General features: G+C 44.5%; 1 protein-coding gene across 5 annotated transcripts in view; it reads right to left on the bottom strand.

Annotated features, from left to right (window-relative positions):
• Positions 1–24,329, bottom strand: part of smek1 (SMEK homolog 1, suppressor of mek1 (Dictyostelium)) — a 131,392-nt gene extending 107,063 nt beyond the window's left edge. For 3 of the 5 annotated variants that reach the window (XM_072272643.1, XM_072272652.1, XM_072272675.1), the window contains exon 1: positions 5,363–5,830. In XM_072272643.1, coding sequence (XP_072128744.1) covers positions 5,363–5,744 — 382 coding nt within the window. In that variant the 5' untranslated portion in view covers positions 5,745–5,830. Of the gene's footprint in view, positions 1–5,362; positions 5,831–23,757 lie in introns of those variants that run through there. The other 2 variants (XM_072272658.1, XM_072272666.1) reach the window with 1 other exon arrangement.
• Positions 24,330–24,902: the final 573 nt, after the last annotated feature.

Here is a 24,902-nt window from a genome sequence, read left to right as displayed (position 1 = left end):
TAAAATGAAAAATGTACAGAATTACAACTATACACCCACATAGACCTACAGAAAACTAAGAAAAATATTTACCAGGCTGGAGAGTAAATTCTTATGAAAGAAGTCACATTCCTCAGCGAAACTACAAATAATCTATTTAGTCCTTAATTATCCTACCAATAAAAATGGCTTGATTTTCAAACTGGTTATACATCATAACATCAGCAGTTCCTGAGAAGGATTCTGCTATTCACCTGGAAGTGCTTCAAACAAGCCCAAGCTTGTCTTTATTATATAGTGTTCATGAATATCAATTACCTAGTTAACAAATGAGATTAATTTCAATGTTCTATTCATGTCACATAGACGATTTATATAACATTGGGAAAATAAATAATGTTTCTTCCTCACTTTATAAGCATTTAATCCAACAAGATAGCTTAGGGTCTAATCAACAGGGGAAAAAAAAGTTCCACAAGTAAACCTGTTATAGTCTGACAAAAATATTGAGGATTTTCTTGGATATATATAAGAAAATGAAACATAAAGTTCCAGTGGCATGTTTTTCCCCATACTGTGATCAATAATAGGTTCAACATGTAATATTATATACTGTACCTGCCTGCATTAAGGAGTAGGAATATCAAGCCTTGCTCAAAGCTATCTTCTGCAACAACAGTCCCACACTGAAAACCAGTTCCGTATACAAAAGCTCTCATCCAAGACTTTTCTTGTAAATATATGTTTTGAAGGTATCATTGATGTGATATGGATTTATTGCCCATCTAAATTATGCTTAATCAGTCTTCTTGATCTGTTCCAATCCTTCTAGTGGAGATACTCAGAAAGCAGGGAATACCATAACTTAAAACCTTGCACTTCCAAATTAAGACTGTGAATGACTTGGAGAGGGAGCTTCAGGGGATGCACTTTCATGTGAGTACAGCCCTTACCCTTCTTGATGGTGGTAGCAGTGGGTTAATGGAGATTTTTTTTAATTAAGTACAATCGTGAACAATAGCCAGATCAGAAATGCTGATCAAGTCAACTAGTTCCCAAAGAGAACTCTGATAGGCCAATCAGGTGGTTCACTGCTGCTCAGCGATAGAACACAAAACAGGCACAAGGGTCGCTAGCCCCTGTACCCCAGAAACACACCTGAGCGGTGCGGCGGAGGTATGTGCTATGCATGACCTGATCTGAAAGCATCATGTTGACTCATAACAGATCATGTTCACAGTGGAACAGCTTAGTCAAGGATGGGGTGATCAGCACAGATGGACAAATTATACCTCCACTACCCCTTAATTATAACCCTTAATTATATTTTAGTATAAACTTCAAGTAACATCTTTGTTAATTATAACAGTGTGTGGTAGTAGAAAAATGTGAATGCATAGAGTAACTGGTGCTGTGTACATACATCTATTGATGCTTCTGGACACAAAAGTAGACTATTTTGTTGTCCATGCTGCCAAGCTTATTGTGTGTTGTTAGAACACTTGTTTAGGTATGTAGGCAGTATTCCAGCGCATTCCTAGCTTGTGCATTATAGATGGTGGAAAGGGTTTGGAATCAGGAGTCATAATAATCACTTGAAGGTTAAAATACCTCTAACTTACTTTTGTACTCTGGTTCAATTGAGTTTTGACCAAAGGAGTCCAAGATGTATGGGAGAGGTCTGTAAACCCCTGAATGTTAGCACCTGCCACAAATGTTACTTGCCAATCCATGCCAAATGAGATCTTTGCATTACTACATGCAGATGTGGACTACTTCACATTGATAAACTCCAAATGCAGTTGAACATCACTTCTGACCACAACAACAGGAAAGTCAGCGACAAAGCATCTGAAGTTTATTGGGCCTTGGGTACTTAGAGGGGGGCGTTAGCCTCTGGACTTTGTTGTCTGAATAGGGTGAAGGTGGGAGAAGTCTTCACTAGATTTTAAATGATAACTGGATTTGTATTTGAAAAGTCATAACCTGTGGTGCTATAGATTGAATGTGAAAAGGTGGGATTGCTCATTACTAATGAACACGGATGTGGACATGTTATCTTGTATACAGCAATTTTTCTATTATTCTATGACACAACCTGAGAAATTCTTACAGCAACATCCTGAGCCTGAGATGACTAACTTTCAATCCATTAATCATATGGCTCATGAGGGATCAGAAGTGAAGAGAGTGAGCAGCTTCAAGTTCCTGGGTGTCAAGATCTCTGCGGATCTAACCTGGTCCCAACATATTGATGTAGCCATAAAGAAGGCAAGACAACGGCTATACTTTACTAGGAGTTTGAAGTGATTTGGCATGTCAACAAATACACTCAAAAACACACCTCCCTCCCCTTTTTAGATCTTTCTGTCTCTATCTCTGGAGAGAGCTTATCTACTGATGTCTACTATAAGCCTACTGACTCTCACAGCTATCAGGACTATTCCTCTTCTCACCCTGTCTCTTGCAAAAATGCCAACCCCTTCTCACAATTCCTACGTCTCCGCCGCATCTGCTCTCAGGATGAGGCTTTTCATTCCAGGACGAGGGAGATGTCCTCCTTTTTTAAAGAAAGGGGCTTCCCTTCCTCTACCATCAACTCTGCTCTCAAACGCATCTCCCCCATTTCACGCACATCTGCTCTCACTCCATCCTCCCGCTAGCCCACTAGGAATAGGGTTCCTCTTGTCCTCACCTACCACCCCACCAGCCTCCAGGTCCAACATATTATTCTCAGTAACTTCCGCCACCTCCAACGGGATCCCACCACTAAGCACATCTTTCCCTCCCCCCCTCCGCTTTCTGCAAGGATCGCTCCCTACGCGACTCCCTTGTCCATTCGTCCCCCCCATCCCTCCCCACTGATCTCCCTCCTGGCACTTATCCTTGTAAGCAGAACAAGTGCTACACATGACCTTACACTTCCTCCCTTACCACCATTCAGGGCCCCAGACAGTCCTTCCAGATGAGGCAACAATTCACCTGTGAGTTGGCTGGGGTGATATACTGCGTCCGGTGCTCCCGATGTGGCCTTCTATATATTGGCGAGACCCGACACGGACTGGGAGATCGTTTCGCTGAACACCTACGCTCTGTCCGCCAGAGAAAGCAGGATCTCCCAGTGGCCACACATTTTAATTCCACGTCCCATTCCCATTCTGATATGTCTATCCACGGCCTCCTCTACTGTAAAGATGAAGCCACACTCAGGTTGGAGGAACAACACCTTATATTCTGTCTAGGTAGCCTCCAACATGATGGCATGAACACTGACTTCTCAAACTTCCGCTAATGCCCTACCTCTCCCTTGTACCCCATCCGTTATTTATTTACATACACACACATTCTTTTTCTCTCTCTCCTTTTTCTCCCTCTGTCCCTCTCACTATACCCCTTGCCCATCCACTGGGGTTCCCCCCCTCCCCCTTTTCTTTCTCCCTAGGCCTCCTGTCCCATGATCCTCTCATATCCCTTTTGCCAATCAACTGTCCAGCTCTTGGCTCCATCCCTCCCCCTCCTGTCTTCTCCTATCATTTTGGATCTCCCCTCCTCCTCTCACTTTCAAATCTCTTACTAGCTCTTCTTTCAGTTAGTCCTGACAAAGGGTTTCGGCCCGAAACGTCGACTGTACCTCTTCCTAGAGATGCTGCCTGGCCTGCTATGTTCACCAGCAACTTTGGTGTGTGTTGCTTGAATTTCAGGCGTCTTCAGATTTCCTCGTGCTTGCGCACTCAAAAACTTCAATAGTTGTACCGTGGAGAGCATTCTGACAGGCTGCTTCACTGTCTGGTATGGTGGGCCCACTGCACAGGACCAAAAGATGCTGCAGAAGGTTGTAAATCTAGTCAGCTCCATCTTGGGCACTAGCCTATAAAGTACCCAGGACATCTTTAGGGAGCAGTGTCTCAGAAAGGCAGCCGTTACGAACCCACAGGTTTTGTTTACTGTGGACTGTCACTTTAAAAGAGCACTTCAGTGAGGCAGGACTATGATGTTGTTCACTGACTGACTCATAGCTTGTTTACCTTTAAAACAAGGGCACAGACAGTCAGGAGAGAGAGAGAGAGAGAGAGAGAGAGAGAGAGAGAGAAAGAGAGAGACACACACACACACACACACACACACACACACACACACACACAGACAAGCGAACCTGGGAAAGAATAGCAGCTCCAGCTTGTCGAAGCTGGGGTTTTGGAACTCTGCTATACCCACAAGGGTGGGTTGATTATTGATCCAGTGCACATCGAATGTTTGGCTGTCACTTCGTATAATCCATAGGAGTAGATTAAGGAATGTCCTGTGGGACCACTCTAAGTTAACCCTCGCCTGGTTATGTTATGTGGTAACCCCTTTGAAGACGACATCCCTGTGACAGATCACTCTGGTGGTAATTTGTATCTGGATTTGGAACGGCTCGACAGAGGATCTTCGACAACTGATATTTATTAATTACCATTGTGGAATTTGACGTAATTGCCTTCTCTCTACGTTTTCACCCTGGGTTACAAATATCTCTCTCCCATCATTCCTTCCGTGGATGAACTGAACTTTCCTACTTTACCATCTCAAGACTCTAAGCTTTGTTTCCCCAAGCTTAACTTAGTTTGGGAGCTTTATTACACACATATATACATATAACCAAGATAAACAAATGTTAACAGTGTTAAGTTACGATATTATAAGTAGATACTAATAAAGATAGTGGTTTTAACATTAAAACCCGACTCAGTGTGAAATCTCTTGCTGTTGGTTTACTTCTAAAACGTAACACAGCATCCATTATTAAAGACCTCCAGCATCCAGGGCATGCCCTTTTCTCACTGTTACCACCAGGTAGGAGAGACAGAAGCCTGAAGGCACACACTCAGTGATTCAGAACAGCTTCTTCCCCTCTGCCATCCGATTCCTAAATGGACTTTGAAGCTTTGGGCACTACCTCATTTTTTTTTAATATACAGTATTTCCGTTTTTGCACATTTTTAATAATCTATTCAATATAGGCAATTGATTTACTTGCTTATTTATTATTGTTTTATGTTATTTATTTTTCTCTCTCTCTGTTAGATTATGTATTGCAGTGAACTGCTGCTGCTAAGTTAACAAATTTCACATCACATGTTGGTGATAATAAACCTGAACAACAGGAATTCTGCAGATGCTGGAAATTCAAGCAACACACATCAAAGTTGCTGGTGAACGCCGCAGGCCAGGCAGCATCTCTAGGAAGAGGTTCAGTCCACGTTTCAGGCTGAGACCCTTCGTCCGAGACCAATGTCCAGCACGAACGTGGACCCGTTGTTCCTGATCACCTTAAACGGCCCCTCATAGGGCCGCTGTAGCGGTGCCCAGTGTCCGCCCCGTCATACAAAAAGAAACTTACAGTTCTGCAGGTCTTTGGGTACGCAGGTCGGGCTCTGTCCATGCTGTGAAGTGGGGATGGGGGCCAGGTTACCGAGCCTCTCCCGTAGTCTGTCCAGGACTGCTGTGGGTTCTTCCTCTTGCCCCCTTGGGGCTGGTATGAACTCTCCTGGGACTACCAGGGGTGCGCCGTACACCAATTCAGCCGGCGAGGTGTGCAGGTCCTCCTTGGGCGCCGTGCGGATTCCGAGCAGGACCCAGGGAAGCTCGTCCACCCAGTTAGGCCCCTCCAGGCGGGCCATGAGAGCCGATTTCAGGTGAAGGTGGAAGTGCTCCACTAGTCCGTTCGACTGTGGGTGGTAGGCAGTTGTGTGGTGTAGCTGAGATCCTAAAAGGTTGGTCATAGCCGACCACAGGCTGGAGGTGAACTGGGCGCCCCTGTTGGAGGTAATGTGGGCCGGTACCCCGAAGCGGGCTACCCAGGTTGCGATCAGTGCTCAGGCGCAGGATTCGGAGGTGGTGTCGGTGAGCGGGACTGCCTCTGGCCATCTGGTGAACCGGTCTATCATAGTTAGGAGGTACCGCGCTCCTCGCGGCACTGGCAGGGGCCCCACAATATCCACATGAATGCGGTCGAACCTCCGGCAGGTGGGTTCGAACTGCTGCGGCAGAGCCTTGGGGTGCCACTGCACCTTGGCCGTTTGGCACTGCATGCACATTTTGGCCCATTCACTGACCTGTTTACGCAGTCCATGCCACACGAACCTGTTGGCGACCAGCCGGACGGTTGTCCTGATGGAGGGGTGCGCTAAGTTGTGAATGGAGTCCAAAACCCGCTGGCGCCAGGCTGCTGGGACAACAGGGCGGGGTTGGCCGGTAGCTACGTTACATAGTAGGGTCCTCTCACCTGAGCCTACAGGGAGGTATTGGAGCTGCAAACCGGAGACTGCAGTCCTGTAACTGGGGATCTCAGCGCCTGCCTGCTGTGCCTCTGCCAGCGCTGCATAGTTCACCCCCTGGGACAGGGCCTGTATGGTAGGTCTGGATAGTGCGTCCGCCACCACGTTGTCCTTTCCAGAGACATGCCAGATGTCCGTCGTGTACTCGGAGATGTAGGACAGATGTCGCTGCTGGCGGGACGACTAGGGGTCGGACACCTTCATGAACGCAAAGGTAAGCGGTTTGTGGTCGTGAATGCGGTGAAGGGCCTACCTTCTAAGAAGTACCTGAAATGCCGGATTGCCAGGTATAGTGCCAATAGCTCCCAGTCGAAAGCACTGTATTTGAGATCAGGTGGTCGTAGGTGTTTGCTGAAGAACGCCAGGGGTTGCCAGCGGCCCTCGATGAGTTGTTCCAGCACTCCACCGACCGCTGTGTTGGATGCATCCACCGTGAGGGCAGTAGGAACGTCTGTTCTGGGGTGCACTAGCATCGCGGCGTTTGCCAAGGCTTCTTTGGTTTTAACGAAAGCAGTTGCGGCCTCTTCGTCCCAGGTAATGTCCTTGCCCTTGCCCGACATTAGAGTGAACAGGGGTCGCATGGTTCGGGCTGCTGAGGGGAGGAAACTGTGGTAGAAATTCACCATACCCACGAATTCCTGCAGGCCTTTGATTGGGTTGGGTCGGGGGAAGTTGCGGACCGCGTCTACTTTGGTGGGCAGAGGGGTTGCCCCGTCTTTAGTAATCCTGTGGCCCAGGAAGTCGATGGTGTCGAGTCCGAACTGGCATTTGGCTGGGTTGATTGTAAGGCCGAATTCGCTCAGGCGGGAGTAGAGCTGGTGGAGGTGGGACAGATGCCCCTGCCGACTACTGCTGGCTATGAGGATGTCGTCCAAATAGATGAATGCAAAGTCCAGGTCGCGTCCCACCGCGTCCATTAGCCGCTGGAAAGTCTGTGCGGCATTCTTTAGACCAAATGGCATTCGGAGGAATTCAAGAAGTCCGTACGGGGTGATAAGTGCTGTTTTGGGGATGTCGTCCAGATGTACAGGGATTTGATGGTATCCCCAGACGAGGTCTACCTTGGAAAAGATCCTTGCGCCGTGTAGGTTTGCTGCGAAGTCTTGAATGTGCGGCACAGGGTAGCAGTCTGGCGTTGTAGCCTCGTTCAGTCTGCAGTAGTCACCGCATGGTCTCCAGCCCCCCCCCCCCCGTTGCCTTGGGCACCATGTGAAGGGGGGAGGCCCATGGGCTGTCGAACCGTCGTATGATCCCCAATTCCTCCACCTTCTTGAACTCCTCCTTCGCCAGTCGGAGCTTGTCCGGGGGAAGCCTTCGAGCACGGGCGTGGAGGGGTGGTCCCTGGGTCAGGATGTGGTGCTGTACTCCGTGTCTGGGCATGGCTGCCGTGAACTGCGGTGTCAGTACTGATGGGAAATCCGCCAGGACCCTGGTGAATTCGTCGTCGGACAGCGTGATGGAGTCCAGGTATGGGGCTGGCAACTGTGCTTCACCCAGGGAGAACATTTGAAAAGTCTTGGCGTGGACTAATCGCTTCCCTTGCAGGTCGACCAGCAGGCTGTGGGCTCGTAGAAAATCCGCCCCCAGGAGTGGTTGGGCCACGGCGGCCAGTGTGAAGTCCCACGTGAACCGGTTGGAGCTGAACTGTAGCCGTACCGTGCGGGTGCCGTAGGTTCGTATTGTGCTGCCATTTGCGGCCCTCAGGGTGGGTCCCAGTTCTCTGTTGCGGGTGTCGTAACTCGTTGGAGGTAAGACACTGATCACCGCTCTGGTGTCGACCAAAAAGCGGCGTCCTGACTGCTTGTCCCAGACGTACAGGAGGCTGTCCTGATGGCCAGCCGCCATAGCCATCAGCGGCGGCTGGCCCTGGCATTTCCCGGGAATTTGCAGGGTGGTCTGCAGCGGCGGGCCTCTGTACCCCACTGCTGGTGGTAGAAACACCATTGTTCGTTGGGCTCCTCACTCCCGTCGCCGGGTTTTGTAGGCTTTGCTGCCGGGCCTGGTCTGGTCTGTTGCTGGGCACGCAGCTTGGTGATCTGTGCGACGGATGCCCCTCTCTCTTTCCTGGCATTCCACAGCACATCTGCTCGGGCCGCCACCTCCCGGGGGTTGCTGAAATCTGCGTCGGACAGCAGCAGGCATATGTCCTCGGGCAGTTGCTCTAGGAACGCCTGCTCCAACATGAGGCAGGGTTTGTGTCCTTCAGCCAGGGCCAGCATCCCGTTCATTAATGCTGACGGCTGCCTGTCTCCCAAACCATCCAGGTGCATTAAGCAGCGTGCTTGTTTGCGCCGTGAGAGTCCGAAAGTCCTTATGAGCAGGGCTTTGAATGCTGTGTATTTGCCGTCCTCCGGGGGCGACTGTATAAACTCCTCAACTTGTGCAGCTGTCTCCTGGTCGAGTGAGCTCAGCACGTAGTAGTAGCGAGTGGACTCCGAGGTTATCTGCCAAATGCAGAATTGTGCTTCTGCTTGTTCGAACCGTAATTGGGGTCACAGCATCCAGAAGCTTGGCAGTTTTAACGAAACTGCGTGAACAGATGCAGCGTCGGTCATCTCTGGTTCAAATATCGTTTGGGCCGTCGGGGTCACCAATTGTAGCGGTGTGCTACACACAGCGCTAGAATAACCACACAGAGTCAGTGAGTTAGAGTTGCGATGAAAGAGATTTATTCAAACTTCGCGGCCTGCTTTAAAGCTTTCCCGTTCCCGCCCTCCCTGGGGCGGGACAGCTGTTGTGAGCCGGTTCGTGGGTGCCAGAAAGTGGGTCGCCACACTAACCTCATTTCCTGCATTTGGTCCACATCTTTCTAAACCCTTTCTATCCATGTAACCGTCTAAATAACTTTAAAACAGTCATTGTAATGTCCTCTACCACCACCTCTGTCTGCTTGCTACTAATGCAAAAAAACTTACCTGTCAGATCCACTTTTTAGCCTTTTACCCTAAACCTATATAGCTTATATAGACTGGGAAGGGTCTAAGACCACATCCTTGCTGTTCATGCAAACAAGAAACTGCCTGAGGAATCAGTAGGAGCCGTATCAGTTGGAAATATCCTGCCTACCCCAACATTCATTTCCTCAGACTTCAGCAGTGGATTTATAGTTTCATATAGTTTCATACAAATTGGGAGTAGAAGTAGGCTAACTGGCCCATGAACCTCCTCATTTTTTAATGTGATCATGTCTGATCTGCATCCTTATTGATACATCCCCAGAAACTTTCCACTGACTGCTAATTCTAAGTCAGTAAAATTGCAATTCCATTTGGCTGCATTTTTCAATTTGTTTGCAACCTCTTCAGATTTTGACTTAAAATATTAATCTGAAAAGGCTTTCAGCTAACATCCAGTCTTTTTGATATCAACAAGCAAAAACCCACGCCACCTGCTTTAGAATATTCAAGCAAGGATGTAAGTTAAGGCTTTATAAGGCACTGGTAAGGCACCACTTGGAGTATTGTGGGCAGTTTTGGGCCCCTTATCAAAGAAAGGATGTACTGAAAATGGAGAGGATTCAGAGATTTGCCAGACCAATTCTGGGAATGAAAGGGAATTCACAGAAGAATGAGAAGGGATCTCACTGAAACCTATCAAATATTGAAAGGTCTCAATAGAGTGGATGTAGAGAGATGTTTCCTTTGGTGGGGGTAGTCTAGGATCAGAGGGCACAACCTCAGAATAGAGGGATGTTCATTTAGAAGAGATGAGGGTGGTAAACATGTGGAATTTGTTGCCACAGGCAGCTGTGGAGACCAAGTCATTGGGTATATTTAAGGCAGAGGTTGATAGATTCTTGATTAGTCAGGAAATGAAGGGTTACAGGCATAAGGCTGGAGATTGGGGCTGAGAAGGAAATGGATCAGCCATGAGAAAATGGTGCAGCAGATCCGATGAGGCAAGTGGCAAATATATATATTTTAGTTTAAATAACTAGATGTAAAATTGATTCTTTGGATTAATCTATTAATAATACAATTATCTGTGCAATGTAAACAGACAAGTGAGGAAACCTAACTTCCGTTAAGTTAATGAAATAACTACTCTTTATTTATTGCAAGAAAGAACACTGTACTGACCAAAAAAAATAAATACACCAAGAAACAATTTCACAAGCCACCTTTAGATTATGGTAGGAGTTTGAACTCATCTGTCAATGCAACTGAAAAATTAATTACACTGGCAATGTGCAAATTTGGTCAATTATTATAGTTATTTGACTATAACTTTCAGATACTATGAACAGCTGAAAAGAAATTAATGTGTTCTGCTGGAGCTGCTTTAACTACTGCAATGAATAAAGGATCACTACTGTGGTCAAGTCTACTAAATGAAGCCATAAGCACCCCGATTCAGCAAAAACTTGGTTTTACAATTGCAATATTAGTCAGTGAGGCAAGCATACTCAAAACATTTCACAGTGTAATTGACACTGCTTAGGTGAAGGTTACTGAACATTGTGGGCAAATGAGGTTCACAAAGAAATATTTTATGCACTCCTTGATCACTTATTACCAAATTAACTAAGCTTTCTTAACAGCTTACATCATCTTACCATCATGAATCTAGTCAAAAAGATTAAAATATTTCCCCCTAACATAAAGCAAATAAATTAACCCTTTCTAAAGTACAAAGAACAAACATTGCTTACATCAACTTCTGAAATTAACATTAAGTCACTTTTTATTGTCATTTCGACCATAACTACAGTACACAGTAAAAACCAGATGTTTTTCAGGACCACAGTGCTACGTGAACAATACAAAAACTACACTGAACTATGTTAAAAAAAAACACACAAAACTACACTGGACTACAGACCTACCCAGGAATGCCTAAAGTGCACAAAACAGTGCAGGCATTACAATAAATAATAAACAAGATATGCAACAAATATGCACAGTAGAGGGCAGTAGGTTGGTGTCAGTCCAGACTCTGGGTATTGAGGAGTCTGATGACTTGGGGGAAAAAACTGTTACATAGTCTGGTCGTAAGAGCCTGAATACTTCGGTGCCTTTTGTCAGATGGCAGGAGGGAGAAGAGTTCTTATGAGGGGTGCGTGGGATCCTTCATAATGCTGTTTGCTTTACGGATGCAGCATGTGGTGTAAATGTCTGTAACGGCAGGAAGAGAGAGACCCCGATGATCTTCTCAACTGACCTCACTATCCGCTGCAGGGTCTTGCGATCCAAGATGGTGCAATTTCTGAACCAGGCAGTGATGCAGCTGCTCAGGATGCTCTCAATACAACCTCTGTAGAATGTGGTGAGGATGGGGGTGGGAAATGGACTTTTCTCAGCCTTCACAGAAAGTAGAGACGCTGCTAGGCCTTCTTTGCTATGGAGCTGGTGCTGAGGGACCAGGTGAGATTCTCCACCAGGTGAACACCAAGAAATTTGGTGCTCTTAACGATCTCTACAGAGGAGTCGTCGATGTTCAGCGGACAGTGGTCTCCATCAACCGTACTATAACTATAACAAATATTCTCTACGAATGCGAACAAATTCTGGGAAGTCACTTATCTCCAAAGTCACAATTCATCCTTTTAGCTGCATCCTGGTTCTTCAGAAATGTACCTCCATCCTAACTGGAGTAATGCATCACTGATTCTTCATTAACACCAGACAAATTTCTCCGCATTCGCCAACCAATTCCAAAATGGGGGGGAAGCATCACCATCACTACTTAAGGGTCTACAATCACCTTCACCAGAACAACATTTAATCATACTCAAGAGTACTACTGAACAATGTGATAATTAAAATCTGCAAGCAGAAGGCCATGGATTACATGCTTTGCACTAAATTGTCTCTATTTCATCATGTACAATAGATTACAATTTAGTGCAAAACTATTTTCAGTCAGTAAAAGGAATATCAACAATGTTAAATAGGCGCAAGATTAAAGAGGTGCTGTCAAACAAACTACCTTGGGAGATCATAAAAGGTCAATTTTCTGCTTGAAGTTTAAAAACCAGAATATTCAGTAATGTTTGCTAAATTTGTCTCTAAAGTTTCTCACCCAATCTCTTCAATCTTGTTGAAAAATGCGTCTGTAAAATGTGTAATAGTAAATCACGCTGCTGATATAGTAAATAAAGCAACCGAGGAAGGCTCTGCGTTTCATTACGTCACTTCGAAGAAAATGCTTTTCCAGCTACCAAGACAAAGAGAGTAACTCAGAAGAAGATAACATGATCTTCCCACTCAGTCTATGAACAAACTCTGAATCACTGAGTGGGCTGGTTTATTCAGAACCAAATCAACCAGACTGAGGTAAGAACAATTTTAGGCTTTTATGGTACTGCTTTATGGTACTGTTAGGATCATTCATGCCCATCAACTTAACCCTTAACCATAAAGCAGAGTACATGCCCTACAGCCCATGTTCCACTGACTTTTTAAATCTACTCCAAGATCAATCTAACCCCCACTCCTTTTATCTTTTAAAAAGGTTTTTGCAGAATTTGGATGTTACTAACATGACCAGCCTTTATTGTCAATTCCTAATTCCCTACAAGGTGTTAACAAGTTGCTACAATTCATTTGGTGAAGGTGTTCCCACAATGCTTGCTGGTGCAATTGGGATACCTTGATATTTATTCATGAGCTTAGTGCTGAAAAAAATGAATGTGACAGTGGCCTTTTGGGCCTTTATTCTCATTACAAACTATGCCAGACTCTAGGGCTGAATTTAATCAACTAGAAAAAAAAAATTTTAAATCTGGATAAAGCTGGGGGGGGTGGTGGTACTGGGGCAGGTTTACAAGATAGCAATTAGTACTAAGACCTTGAGGTGAATTTGTCCTCCTACTCTAAAAAAAATGTTTTGAGCCTCATTCCTAAATGCCATCTCAGCTGAAAATGGCTAACTAGAGTACAAGCTGGATAGTGCCACCTACTCTATGTATAGAAGACCACACATTAATCCAACTACCTGTACAAGCTATGGTGACTGACTCTGATTACAGAGAAAAATAGGATTATCAAAAACAAATTCATCAATTGTTTCTTTTAGTAAATTACAAATAGAGATATTCATTCTTTTAATTAGTGCAAGGACAGCAGCACTCAAGCATTACCAAAATGCCTATACTTACTAAAAACTCAAAGTAAATTTACTGTCGAAGTACATATATGTCACCACATACTACCTCGAGATTAATTTTCTTGTAAACCGTTACAGGGAAATAAAGTGTAATGAGCTGTAAGGTTTCACTGCTAATGTCATGGCTTCTCTGTAATGTTCCACTGCTAAGGTAAAGGTTTCTCTGTAGCAGCAATGTTTGGGTAACGACTAGAGATAACGGGGACGTTAGCCAATGAGTGGGATGTTGTTCTTTCTTGTGTGTCTGGGAGCTGGGAATTCGCGGTCTTTTGCTGGGGAAAGATGAGGAGAGAAGACGCAAATGGAGAGAGTTGGACCGCCATACGGAGTGGACTTGCAGCGAGGGTCTGAAGGTCGGCGACGATCGGAGGAGGTCGATGGTGGACGAACGGCCCTATCAGTGAGCTCCAACGTTGCACATTAGACTATTTCATGAGAATGGGCCCTTTTTCTTTTTTTAGTTTTCTTTACTAACCATATAGTCAAATTAAGAATTATAAAGCTCAATTGTTTAATCACATATTGTGTACTGTTTATTATTCCGTGGTACTGATTTGTAACAGGGGACATATCGCGCAGCATCCACCCAAACAAGATTTCTTAAGTTTGGTCGGGCCAAGGGCTATCATCCCCTATATTAAGCTGCTAACAAACCAAGAATTACAAAGGAAAGAAAAAACTATATACAAAGTCACAAACAACCAATATACAAATAGCACAAATAAAATTGTACCTCCTTCCCGATGGTAGCATCGAGAAGGGCGCATGGCCTGGATGGTGGGGCTCTTGATAAATGCTGCTTTCTTGCGGCAGTGTTCTTTGTAAATTTGCTCAATGGGGTGGAATGGGCTGTATCCACCACTTTCTGTAATATTTTCCATTACTACTGAATTACTGAGTGGTATCCAAATTAAATACCTTATATTTTTTAAATAGAAAATAGCTAAAACAAAATGAAGGACTTTCCTCCCTCCCCCAACGAGGTTGGGCGAGATTAGAACTAGAGGACATATAGGCGAAAGGTGAAATATCAAGGGGAACTTGAGGGGAGGGAATGGTGCCAGTGTGGAACGAGTGAAAGTGGTGGATGCGGATTCAAGTGCAACATCTAAGGGAGGTTTGGATAGATATGCAGATCAGAGGGGTATGGAGGGCTATGGTCTGGTTGCAGGTAGATGGGACTGGGCAACAAAACAGTTTGGCATGGACTAGATGGGCCAAAGGGCCTGTTTACGTGGTCTATGAGTCTATAATATTCAAAACTCCCAGCTGGTGCAAGGGAGAGTTCATTTGTACTGTAGTAGAGCGACACTGATTCAAACAGCGTCAATAGCAAAAAAGATCTATTGCTTTTCCAGTGCATATGATGAATAAGTTTTGCTAATTGCTATTGATGCTGACTAAACACTTCTCGGGCTTCCAGCCAGGTACAGGTATTGATTATAACAGGTGTTTTAATGACAAACTCTGCCTTCCTCTTCAGGGATGGTAGAGTTTGTCACAGAAACTTCAGTTAAAATTGATAACTGTACCCAGCTGGAAGCCAGAGAAGAGTTTAATCAGCATTAATAGCAATTAGTGGAATTTTCAAATGGTAGCATTTTACAAAGCATAAACATATGCATCAGTTTTTAAAAAAAAACACATACCAACTATATAATTACACTCCTGTACACATGAAGAAGCTGAGGCAAAGGTGTAGTTTTGGTACGGAATTAAAAATACACGTGCATCAATGTAGCACTTGTGTACAGACAGCAAAGTGTGCAACTGATCAAACTTTATTTGCACAGTCTCAAACTGACCAGCAACATTGGTATCTGATGGAAATATCTTGGATAATCCAAGATAGGAATATAGTCCTCGCTGCTAAAAGCTTTAAGGATAAAAATCAGGTACTATTGGGTAAGTCAGAAAATAAGGGAAAGGATGAAGAGGGAATGTAATACAATAGACCTTTTGTGTGATGCCCCATAATTAATTATTTCAAACTGCTTGCATTATTTGGAAAACCTCCAATCAGTACAGCATCATAGAATTATACAATCAGGAGCTTTGTAGCAAGTCTAAAAAAAACAAAAACATGGAGTTGTAACACTGAGTGCTTCACACAGTGAGAAGAAATGCATGAAAATTTCCCATATCTGACATTTGTTAATTAGATGACACTTATTAACCATAAATAAAGCAAATTGCAGCTGCAAACTTACATCAAAAAGAGGAATAACCAAAAATTGCTACCATACCTATTGCAAAGCTGCACCTGCATCATAGTACAATCTCAAACCTATACTATATAAACAATAAAGCAATACAAAAGATTAATTAATATTAGTTTCTTTGTAATATCATTTCCAAGTATAAAGGGGAAAATGCTTTCTTTTGTGGCTTTTATTGCTCTACGCATTTACCAATCCTCCATATGCACAATTCTAATCATACAAAGCAAGTCATTCAATTTATAAGATCAGTGAGATTGCTCACCCCACTAGAATTCAGTGTATGCACTGATGACACAGTAGTTCCTGTGGATTATGATATTCAGTTTGCTATCCTAATAGCATTATTCAAGAAATAAGAGGATTTATGTAGAAAAACATTTTCAAGCTTCAACTGCAGTTAACACATTTTTAACATTTACATAAAACTGTTGCTTTCTCATAAGACTAATTAAAACAACTTAGGTTTATGTAGCAGTTTTCACATTCTTAGGACAAGCTGCTTCACAGTCAACTGGTTAAATATAGCTACTGTTATTGAGACAAACTGGGAATGAGATGATAAGAAATTTCTTTACTTGGGGAGGTTGTGAATATTGATATTCTCCAAGCCAGGTGTTTTAGACGCTCAGTCCTTAAGGCTGCGATAGTTTTTTGGACATAAAAGAAAATTAAAGAATCAAAGAAGTAAAAAAAAAACAAATTTGAAACAGAGGATTGGAACAAGTTTGAGCTTGCACATTGCCAGTCCTGCTCCTAGTTTTTTTATAATTGAGTAAACAATTTGAGCTCAACAGTCTTAAAGTGATACAAATATACATTAATAATGCTAGTTTAAATTAAGCAATCATTTAGTTAGTCAATGGGTAGTGCACGGAGTGCAGCAGTCAATGCATTGCTTTACAGTACCAGTCTGACCACCCCACCCCCCAAAAATCAGGGTTCAATTCCAGCCACTACCTGTAAGCAGTCTGTACATTCTCCCTGTGAACATGCCGATTTCCTCCCACATTCCAAAACCTACAGTTTGGGTTAGTGAGTTGTGAGCAACATCTGCGAGTTGCTCAGCACAATCCTCGCTGATTTGATTTGACGCCATCAACGTACTTCACTACATGTTTCAATGTACACATGACAAATAAAGATCTTTTCCAAAATGCAGGTTTTCATCTGTCTGGATACGCTGTTGCCCAGATGAATCTGAAATAACTTCCACAAAAATGCTCTGGAATAAATTCTCTCGTCCTTTGAACCATGTCGCTACATTCACTTAAATATACCTGCAAAGCCATTTCTGCCTTACTGCAAAATATGGCAGCATGGTTAACAAGAAATTTGTGAAAGACAGTGAGATATCAACAGACCAGTCAAAAATGGCAATTGAAATTTCATCCATGAACATGAGACAATGCATTTGGGGAGAGAAAACAAGCCAGGAGTACACACACTAAATGTTAGGATACTGATACAGAGGAATCTTAGAGCATGTGTTCACAGACCCCTGAAGGTACCAGGACAGGAATATATGGTGGTTAAGAAAGCACGTGGATGCTTGTCTGTATTAGTCTGTAGCACAGAATACAAGAGCAGAGTTGGAATTGTAACTAGGTCATAACAGAGTTATAATGTTTATATCTGGACTCTCACTATAGAAAGGAGGTGACACATCTAGAAAAACTGCAGAGGAAATCCACAATGATACAACACTGACTAGGCTTTGGATGTTTTCTTTCCAACAGAACAGAGCAAGGGGAATTCTACCTGATGCCTGTAAAATTCTGAGGGCACGGACTGTCTCAGTTCCCTTGATGATAAACTCAATAGAGAATTTAAAGATTCAGAGATAAGATGAGGAAATTCCTTTTCTCTGTGTCTACAAGGTGATGGAAATAGTTAAAAAGTAATCAAGGAGCTTATAAGGCCACAGACTAAGAAACAGGATATGGGAATATCTAAATTGCTCCATTTTTGCTCGGTTTGGACATAGAGGATCAAAACGCATTTTTCTGTCCTATGAACAGCTATATTATTTGTTACACCTTAAGAACATTGTGATAACATTTTTAGGCCATATTGTCAACGTTAAACAAACCACAGATACTCAAACAAATCAGTTATCTTATTCACATGAAATTTTGCAGATGCTGGAAATCCAGAGTAACACACACACAATGCTGGAGGAAAACAGCAGGTACAGCATCCATGGGCAGGAATAAACAGTCAATGTTTTGAGCTAAGACCCTTCATCAGGGTGGGAAAGGAAGGGAACAGAAGCTAGCTGGTAGGGGGACGGATGGAAAAGGAGCACAAGCTGGCAGATAAAAGGTGAGAACAGGTGAGGGGGAAGGTGGGTGGGTGGGGAAGTGGGCTGAAGTGAGAACCTGGGAGGTGATAGGTGGAAAAGGTAAAGGGCTGAACAAGGAATCTGACAGGAGTGGAGAATGGACTATGGGAGAAAGGGATGGAAGGGCACCAAGGAAGATGACAGGCAGGGCAGGGGAAGAGAAAGGGTAAGAGGGGAGCCAGAATGGGGAAAGGAAAAGGGAGAAGGGGGAAAGAGGGAAAAAATTACCAGAAGTTAGACAAATCGATGTTCATGTCATCAGGTTGGAGGCTACCCAGACAGAATATGAGGTGTTCTATGTGTGTTGCCGTTATCTTATTGTTCTGTTAGATGAAACCAGCGCAGTTCTCAGGAGGTGATTCGGCCAAGGTGAAGCAGCAGCTCAAAGAAGACAATGAGAGGAGTTAATTTCAAAATGAACAACTAAATAACCATGGTATAAAAATGACCAAGTGATGTTTTCAGTTTATTAATACCACAAGACTCACTGAATAAATATGTAGTGTGTACACTGGTTAGTGAACAAGTTTGGGACAATGGCTGGTATTCCACACACTAACACGAGGGTTATCAATCACAGCTGTCTTGAAGAAAGCAACTTTTAAAGCACGGTATGAAGTGTTAAAGTAAACTTGGACTCTATAGATCAAATAAACATACCGGTTTGGTATTTCTAGCTCAAAGGATCAAAACAAACTTTGTAAAATCAGGTGGTCCTTTACAGCTACAGTAAAGGGTACATTATCCAGCATAAAAGACAAAATGTTGGGAACAACAAACAGATTTGGTTACAGCAAGATATTGATCATCTGGTAAATTCAGCAGAGCAACAGCAGATGGAACATCATCCCGGTAAGTATGAAGTGATGCATTTTGGGAGCTCAAGTCATGACATGCACAATGAATAATGGAACCCAACATAGTATTGACTATGTTAAAAGTCTGTCAGTGTTTTGGGTGGGAGAAAAAGGGTTTATTTTGCTTTCCCTTCCACTTTCTCAGGGATCACTCTCTCTGCGATTCCCTTGTCCATTCATCGCTCTCCACTAATCTCCCTCTTGGCAACTATCGCTGCAAACAGCCCAAATGTTACACCTGCCCACTCACCTCCACTCAGGGCCCCAAACAGTCCTTCCAGGGGAGACAACAATTCACCTGCAGATCTGCTGGGGTCATCTATTATGTCTGGTGCTCCTGATGCGGCCTCCACTACATTGGTGAGACACCTCAAACTGGGGGACTGCTTTGTTGAGCACCTCCACTCCATCCGGCAAAAGCGGAACTTCCCAGAGGCCAAAGCATTTTAATTCCGATTCCCATTCCTGTTCTGATGTCTGCTCATGGTCTCCTCTTATGCCAAGATGAAGTCACCCTCAGGGTGGAGGAGCAACACCTTGTATTCCACCAGGGTAACCTCCAATCTGATGGCATGAATATCGATTTCTCTTTCTGGTAAAAAAAATTCCCCCCCCCACCGCACCCTCCCCACTTCTTCTATTCCCCAATCTGGCCTTTTACCTCTTCTCGTCTGCCTATCGCTTCCCCCTGGGTCCCCTCTCCTCTCCAACCAGTTCCTCCTTCTCCAGCCCTTTACCTTTCCCACCACCTGGCTTCACTATCACCTTCTGGCTAATCTCTTTTCCCTCCCCACCACCTTTTTATTCTAGTGTCCTCCCCCTTCCCTTTTCAGTCCTGAAAAAGAGTCTCAGGCCGAAATGTTGACCATTTACTCACTTCAATAGATGCTGTCTGACCTGCTGAATTCCCCCAATTTTGTGTATTGCTTCGTTTTGCTATTGTTTTGTTTCATGGTTGTTGTTGTTGTTGTGTTGTGGTTTGTTTTATTCATTCATTTAAGATACTGCACAGTAGCAGATTCTTCCAGACCAACAAGCCCACACCAGCCTATTACACCCTCTTTGTTGCTGTTGTCGATACTTGTGTATTCACCTGAACATTGTGAGCATGCTATGTTAGCACCTGAACAAGAAGCAACAGTTGCAGGCTGCTTCCAGCACATCCCGAGATTATATTGGTTGTTAATGCAAAAGATGTATTTTACTGTACAATATGTTTCAAAGTTCAAAGTATATTTATTATCAAAGTACATATACGTCACCATACAGAACCCTGAAATCCATTTTCTTGCAGGCAATCACAGTAAATACAAGAAACACAATAGAATCAATGAAAGACCACATCCAAACAGGATGGACAATAACTAATGTGCAAAAAAAAACACTAGAACTATAAATACAAAAAGAAGTTCAAGTTCAATTGTCATTCAACCATACATGAATACTCATGAATATAGCCACATGAAACAGCATTACTCCAGGGTAACACTTCCGGACAAGAGGGAAAAAAGACATAATAATAATATTAATATTAAGCAATAAATATCGAGAACATGAGATGAAGAGTACTTGAAAGCAGGTCCAGTTCAGTGATGGGCGAGTGAAGTTATCCTCAGTCCCTGAGGTCCCTGTACGTCCTTCCTGATTGCAGCAACAAGAAAACAGCATAACCTGCATGGTTTGGGGGGGGGGGGGGTTCCTTGATGATGGGCTGTTGCTTTCCTGTGACAGCACTCTATGTAGATGTGCTCAATGGTGAGAACAGTGTATCTTTGATGGGCTGGGCCATATCCATTACCTTCTGCAGCCTTTTCCATACAAGGGCATTTTTGCTTCCATGCCAGGCTGTGATGCAACCAGTCAATATACTCTCCACCACACATCTATAGAAGTTTGTTAGTTTTAGATAACGTGCAGAATCTTCACAAACTTCTAAGAAGTGCTTTCTTCATAATGGTATTTATGTGCTGGACCCAGAACACAAGTATAAGGCAAGCAGAGCAGGGGGCTAAGCACACAGCCTTGTGGCGCACCTGTGCTGAGGGAGATTGTGGAGAAGATGCAGTTGCCAATCCAAACTGACTGGGGCCTGCAGGTGAAGAAATTGAGGATCCAGTTACACAAGGAGGTATTGAGGCCTAGAACTTGAAGCTTAGTGATGAGTTTTGAGGGGATGATGGTATTGAATGCTGAGCTGTAGTCAATGAAGACTATGTGTTCGAAGCATCTTTGCTGTCCAGATGTTTCAGGATTGAGTGAAGAGCCAATGAAATGGCATCTGCTGTTGACCTGTTGTGACAGTAGGCAAATTGAAGTGGATCCAAGTCACTTCTCATGCAGGAGTTGAAATGTTTCATCGCCAACCTCTCAAAGCACTTCATCACAGTGGATGTAAGTACTAATGGACGTGCATATTTCAATGTACGTGTGATAAATAAATTAATCTGAATCTATTAAACAGAAGAATCTCTACTCCTGAATGTGACAGCACAGTAGACAGGGTGGTTAAAAAATGTATGTTCTCCTTCATTAACTGGGACACAGACTCTTAGAACAGAGAAGTTACAGTACAGTTTTACAAAACATTGGGAAGGTCACACTTGCAATATTGTGCAGGTCAGTTACTCCAGTATGGAAAGGACGTGATTACTTTGGAGATGGCACAGACGAGATTTATCTGGATGTTGGCCGGGATGAGAGGCTGGATTGACTATGTATGATCGTCTTGAGGTGGAGCAACCAAAGGGGAAACCTCACATTATGAGACATAGGCAGAGTATTAAACATTTTCCCCATTGCAGAAATGTCTATAAACCAGATGGCATCCATTTACAATATGGAATAAAATGTTTAAACATACAAGGAAGAAAGTTTTACACCGACAATTGAAGTTTGGAATGCAGAGTCTGGTGGAACACTTCGGAAGCACCTGAACAAGCAGTTAAACCTCCAAGACATAGAATGCTTCGTACCAAGCGTTGTTTAATGAGATTAGTGTAAATGAATGAAATGGTTTGCATGGATAGGCAGGGCTAAATGGCCCATTTCGGTGACTTTGACACTTGGTCAGACTGCATCCCTGGCAAGAAAAAGACTCAATTTTTCAAGTGGATAGCCATTCATCAGAACTGAAATGCTAATTCTCTTTCCCACAATTTACTGGAGGAACTCAATGAGTCAAGCAGCGTCTGTGGGAAGAAAGGAATCACAAATGTTTCGGGTTAAAACCCTGGTGCAGGGCTTTGATGTTTAACATTGACAACTTCTTTCCTCCCACAGATGCTGCCTGACTGCTGAGTTCCTCCAGTCGTTTGTTCATTGCCCTACATACAGCATCACAGTCTCTTGCCTCTCTATCTCCAGATTTTTGCTGACCAGCTGAGTATTCCAACATTTTCCTTTTAATTTCATTTTCAGATTAATTTATCAAATGCATATTCAAACATATAGTGAAATGCATCACTTGCATTAACAACCAACACACACCTAGGGATGTGCAGGGCGCAGCCCATAAGTGTCACCACACATTCCGGCACCAGCCTCCATGTGCTCCCGTTTCCTCCCATATTCCAAAGGCATATGGGTTAATTGGGTCAAATGTGCACAACTGGGCAGCGTGGGCTTGTTGGGCTGGAATGGTCTGTTACAGTGTTGCACCTGTAATTTTTAAAAAAAATACAGCATAGAATTTTTATGCGTTTGTTTCCGTGTCATATTATAGGAGAAGTCATTCAGTCCATGCCTACTTGCCATAGACAGAATCCCATCAATCCCATTTGCTGCCTTTTATTTCCACAATTTATTCTTGCCCACATGTCCATTTACCTACACCAAGGGCTTATTCACAGAAGACATCACAGACAGGTCTTTGGGATGTAGGAGGAAAGGAAAGCACCTTGGGGAAAATCTATATGGCCAAGGGAGAATAATAAACTCAAACACGAGGATCAAAAACTCAAAAAACAGCATTTTGTGTGTGTTGCAAAAATAAACTCAATAAGGATAGCATCTGAGGTCAGGATGAGTTCTTGAAGCTGTAAAACAGCAGCAGTAAATTCTGTGCCACTCTGGCACCCTCGACTTGAAACATCTGAGTAAATGGGAAACAACTAACCAACAACTCGCCTTGGACCAATATTTCTAGTGGATCTAGACCATCTCACCCTACTCAAACAGCAACAGAGTATCAATCACTATAAAAAAGTGCTAAAAACAGGTGTTAGATGATGAAGGGTCTCAGCATAAACATTGACTGTTTAGTTTTATTCCTCATGTGTTTGAAGGATGTAAGTAACAAAGTCAATTCAATTCAATATTCTTCTCCATAGACGGTGACTTCCAGCATTTTGTGTGTGTTACTCTAGGGTTACATGATTAGTTTTAAACACATATTTAGACTGAATATTCTCAAAATAGTACCCCTTCTCTAAGTAAAATTCAACAAATACTGGCAAATAAAAATGTATCAGGGGTTTACAAATTTACATATCATTCCTTTCAAATACCATCACCTTTAAATATAACTTTCAAAGTACATCAGAACTCATGTCCCAGTTCACATCTAGCAACTTTGAGTGAATAATAAATAACCCTGAAGATTATCACCAACTGAATTATCCTTCATCCACTGATCGTAGAGCACCACTATCGAGTCTGATTAGCAATGTATAGCCAAGACACCTCTTCACAACAAAAACATATATAAATAAATTGATAAATAAGAAGAGGTTCTTAACAAGTAACTTCGTTCTAGTTTGGGATGAGGGAGGGCAGGATCTCAAAAGATGAACGTGGGTGAATGAGGTATGTATAAATACTGTAAAAATTGTCTGAGGGGTACGACAGGCTACCTGTAACAGAGCCCAGTATTGCTCCATGGCCAAGGCCTTTGCCCCCAGCTTCATCAGGTCAATGATCCCCCGGGTTCTTACCGTCAGACTCGGCCCGTACCAGCAGCGACATTCCCTTCAGGCGCTCCACATAGCTGGACGAGACGTGCCCGGTACCACGATCGTCCCACTGCCGATCCTCGTTGAGCGTGTACACCTTCACCCGCCGCCGGGTGTCCGCCATGGCCGCGGCGCAGCGCGGCAGGAGGAGGCGATCGGCCGCCGATCTCCCCGCTCCGAACAAACAATAAGAGTCACGACCCAGTGAAGATGGCAGAGGAAAATAAATCGCCTCACACGGCGCTCATTCTCCCAAAGACTAGGCCCGAGACCAAGCCACGGGCCCCCGCTGACAGGGGGGCCGGACAAAGCGCTTCCCGCTGCCGGCCCGCCGCCTCCTCACGGGCGCTTCCTGGTGTTAAACCCTCATCGCGCCACCGCTTCTTCTTCTTCCAACAGTTTTATCCCGCTGCAGCGGCCGGGCTCCGGTATTTATTCGTTCCCCTTCGCAGCAGCGCGGACTCCACTTGGCCTTCGTCCCTCCCCCCGCCCGCCTGGCTCAGCCTGCAGCCGCCATCTTGCCGCCTCCCCGACTGGCAGCACGGGGTCTCCCGCGTGGGGCGGCGCGCGCAGCACGGGCCGCCTCCCGCCCAGAGCGGGCTCGCGCCCCGGCAACGGTGACTGTCCGGAAGCGGAGCACTGGGCTGGACTACCGACTGACCGTCCAGAGTCGGACCTCAGGGCCCAAGTTACCGACTGACCGTCGGAGCCGGACCTCAGGGCCCAAGTTACCGACTGACCGTCCAGAGTCGGACCTCAGGGCCCAAGTTACCGACTGACCGTCGGAGCCGGACCTCAGGGCCCAAGTTACCGACTGACCGTCCAGAGTCGGACCTCAGGGCCCAAGTTACCGACTGACCGTCGGAGCCGGACCTCAGGGCCCAAGTTACCGACTGACCGTCCGGAGCCGGACCATAGGGGCCGAGTTACCGACTGACCGTCCGGAGCTGGACCTCAGGGCCCGAGTTACCGACACTCCGTCCGGAGGCAGACCACAGGGGCCGAGTTACCGACTGACCGTCTGGAGTCGGACTACAAGGCCCGGTTACCCAGTCATATCAGGAGCTGGACCACTGAGTGACCGGAGATCCGGGCTACCGAATGACCTTCCGGAGCTGGTCCGTTGA

This window comes from Mobula birostris, chromosome 1, assembly GCF_030028105.1.
Source record: "Mobula birostris isolate sMobBir1 chromosome 1, sMobBir1.hap1, whole genome shotgun sequence".
NCBI classification, from domain to species: Eukaryota; Metazoa; Chordata; class Chondrichthyes; order Myliobatiformes; family Myliobatidae; genus Mobula; species Mobula birostris.
The sequence above is the reverse complement of the archived record's forward strand: the minus strand, read 5'-3'. Positions and strand labels throughout refer to the sequence as shown.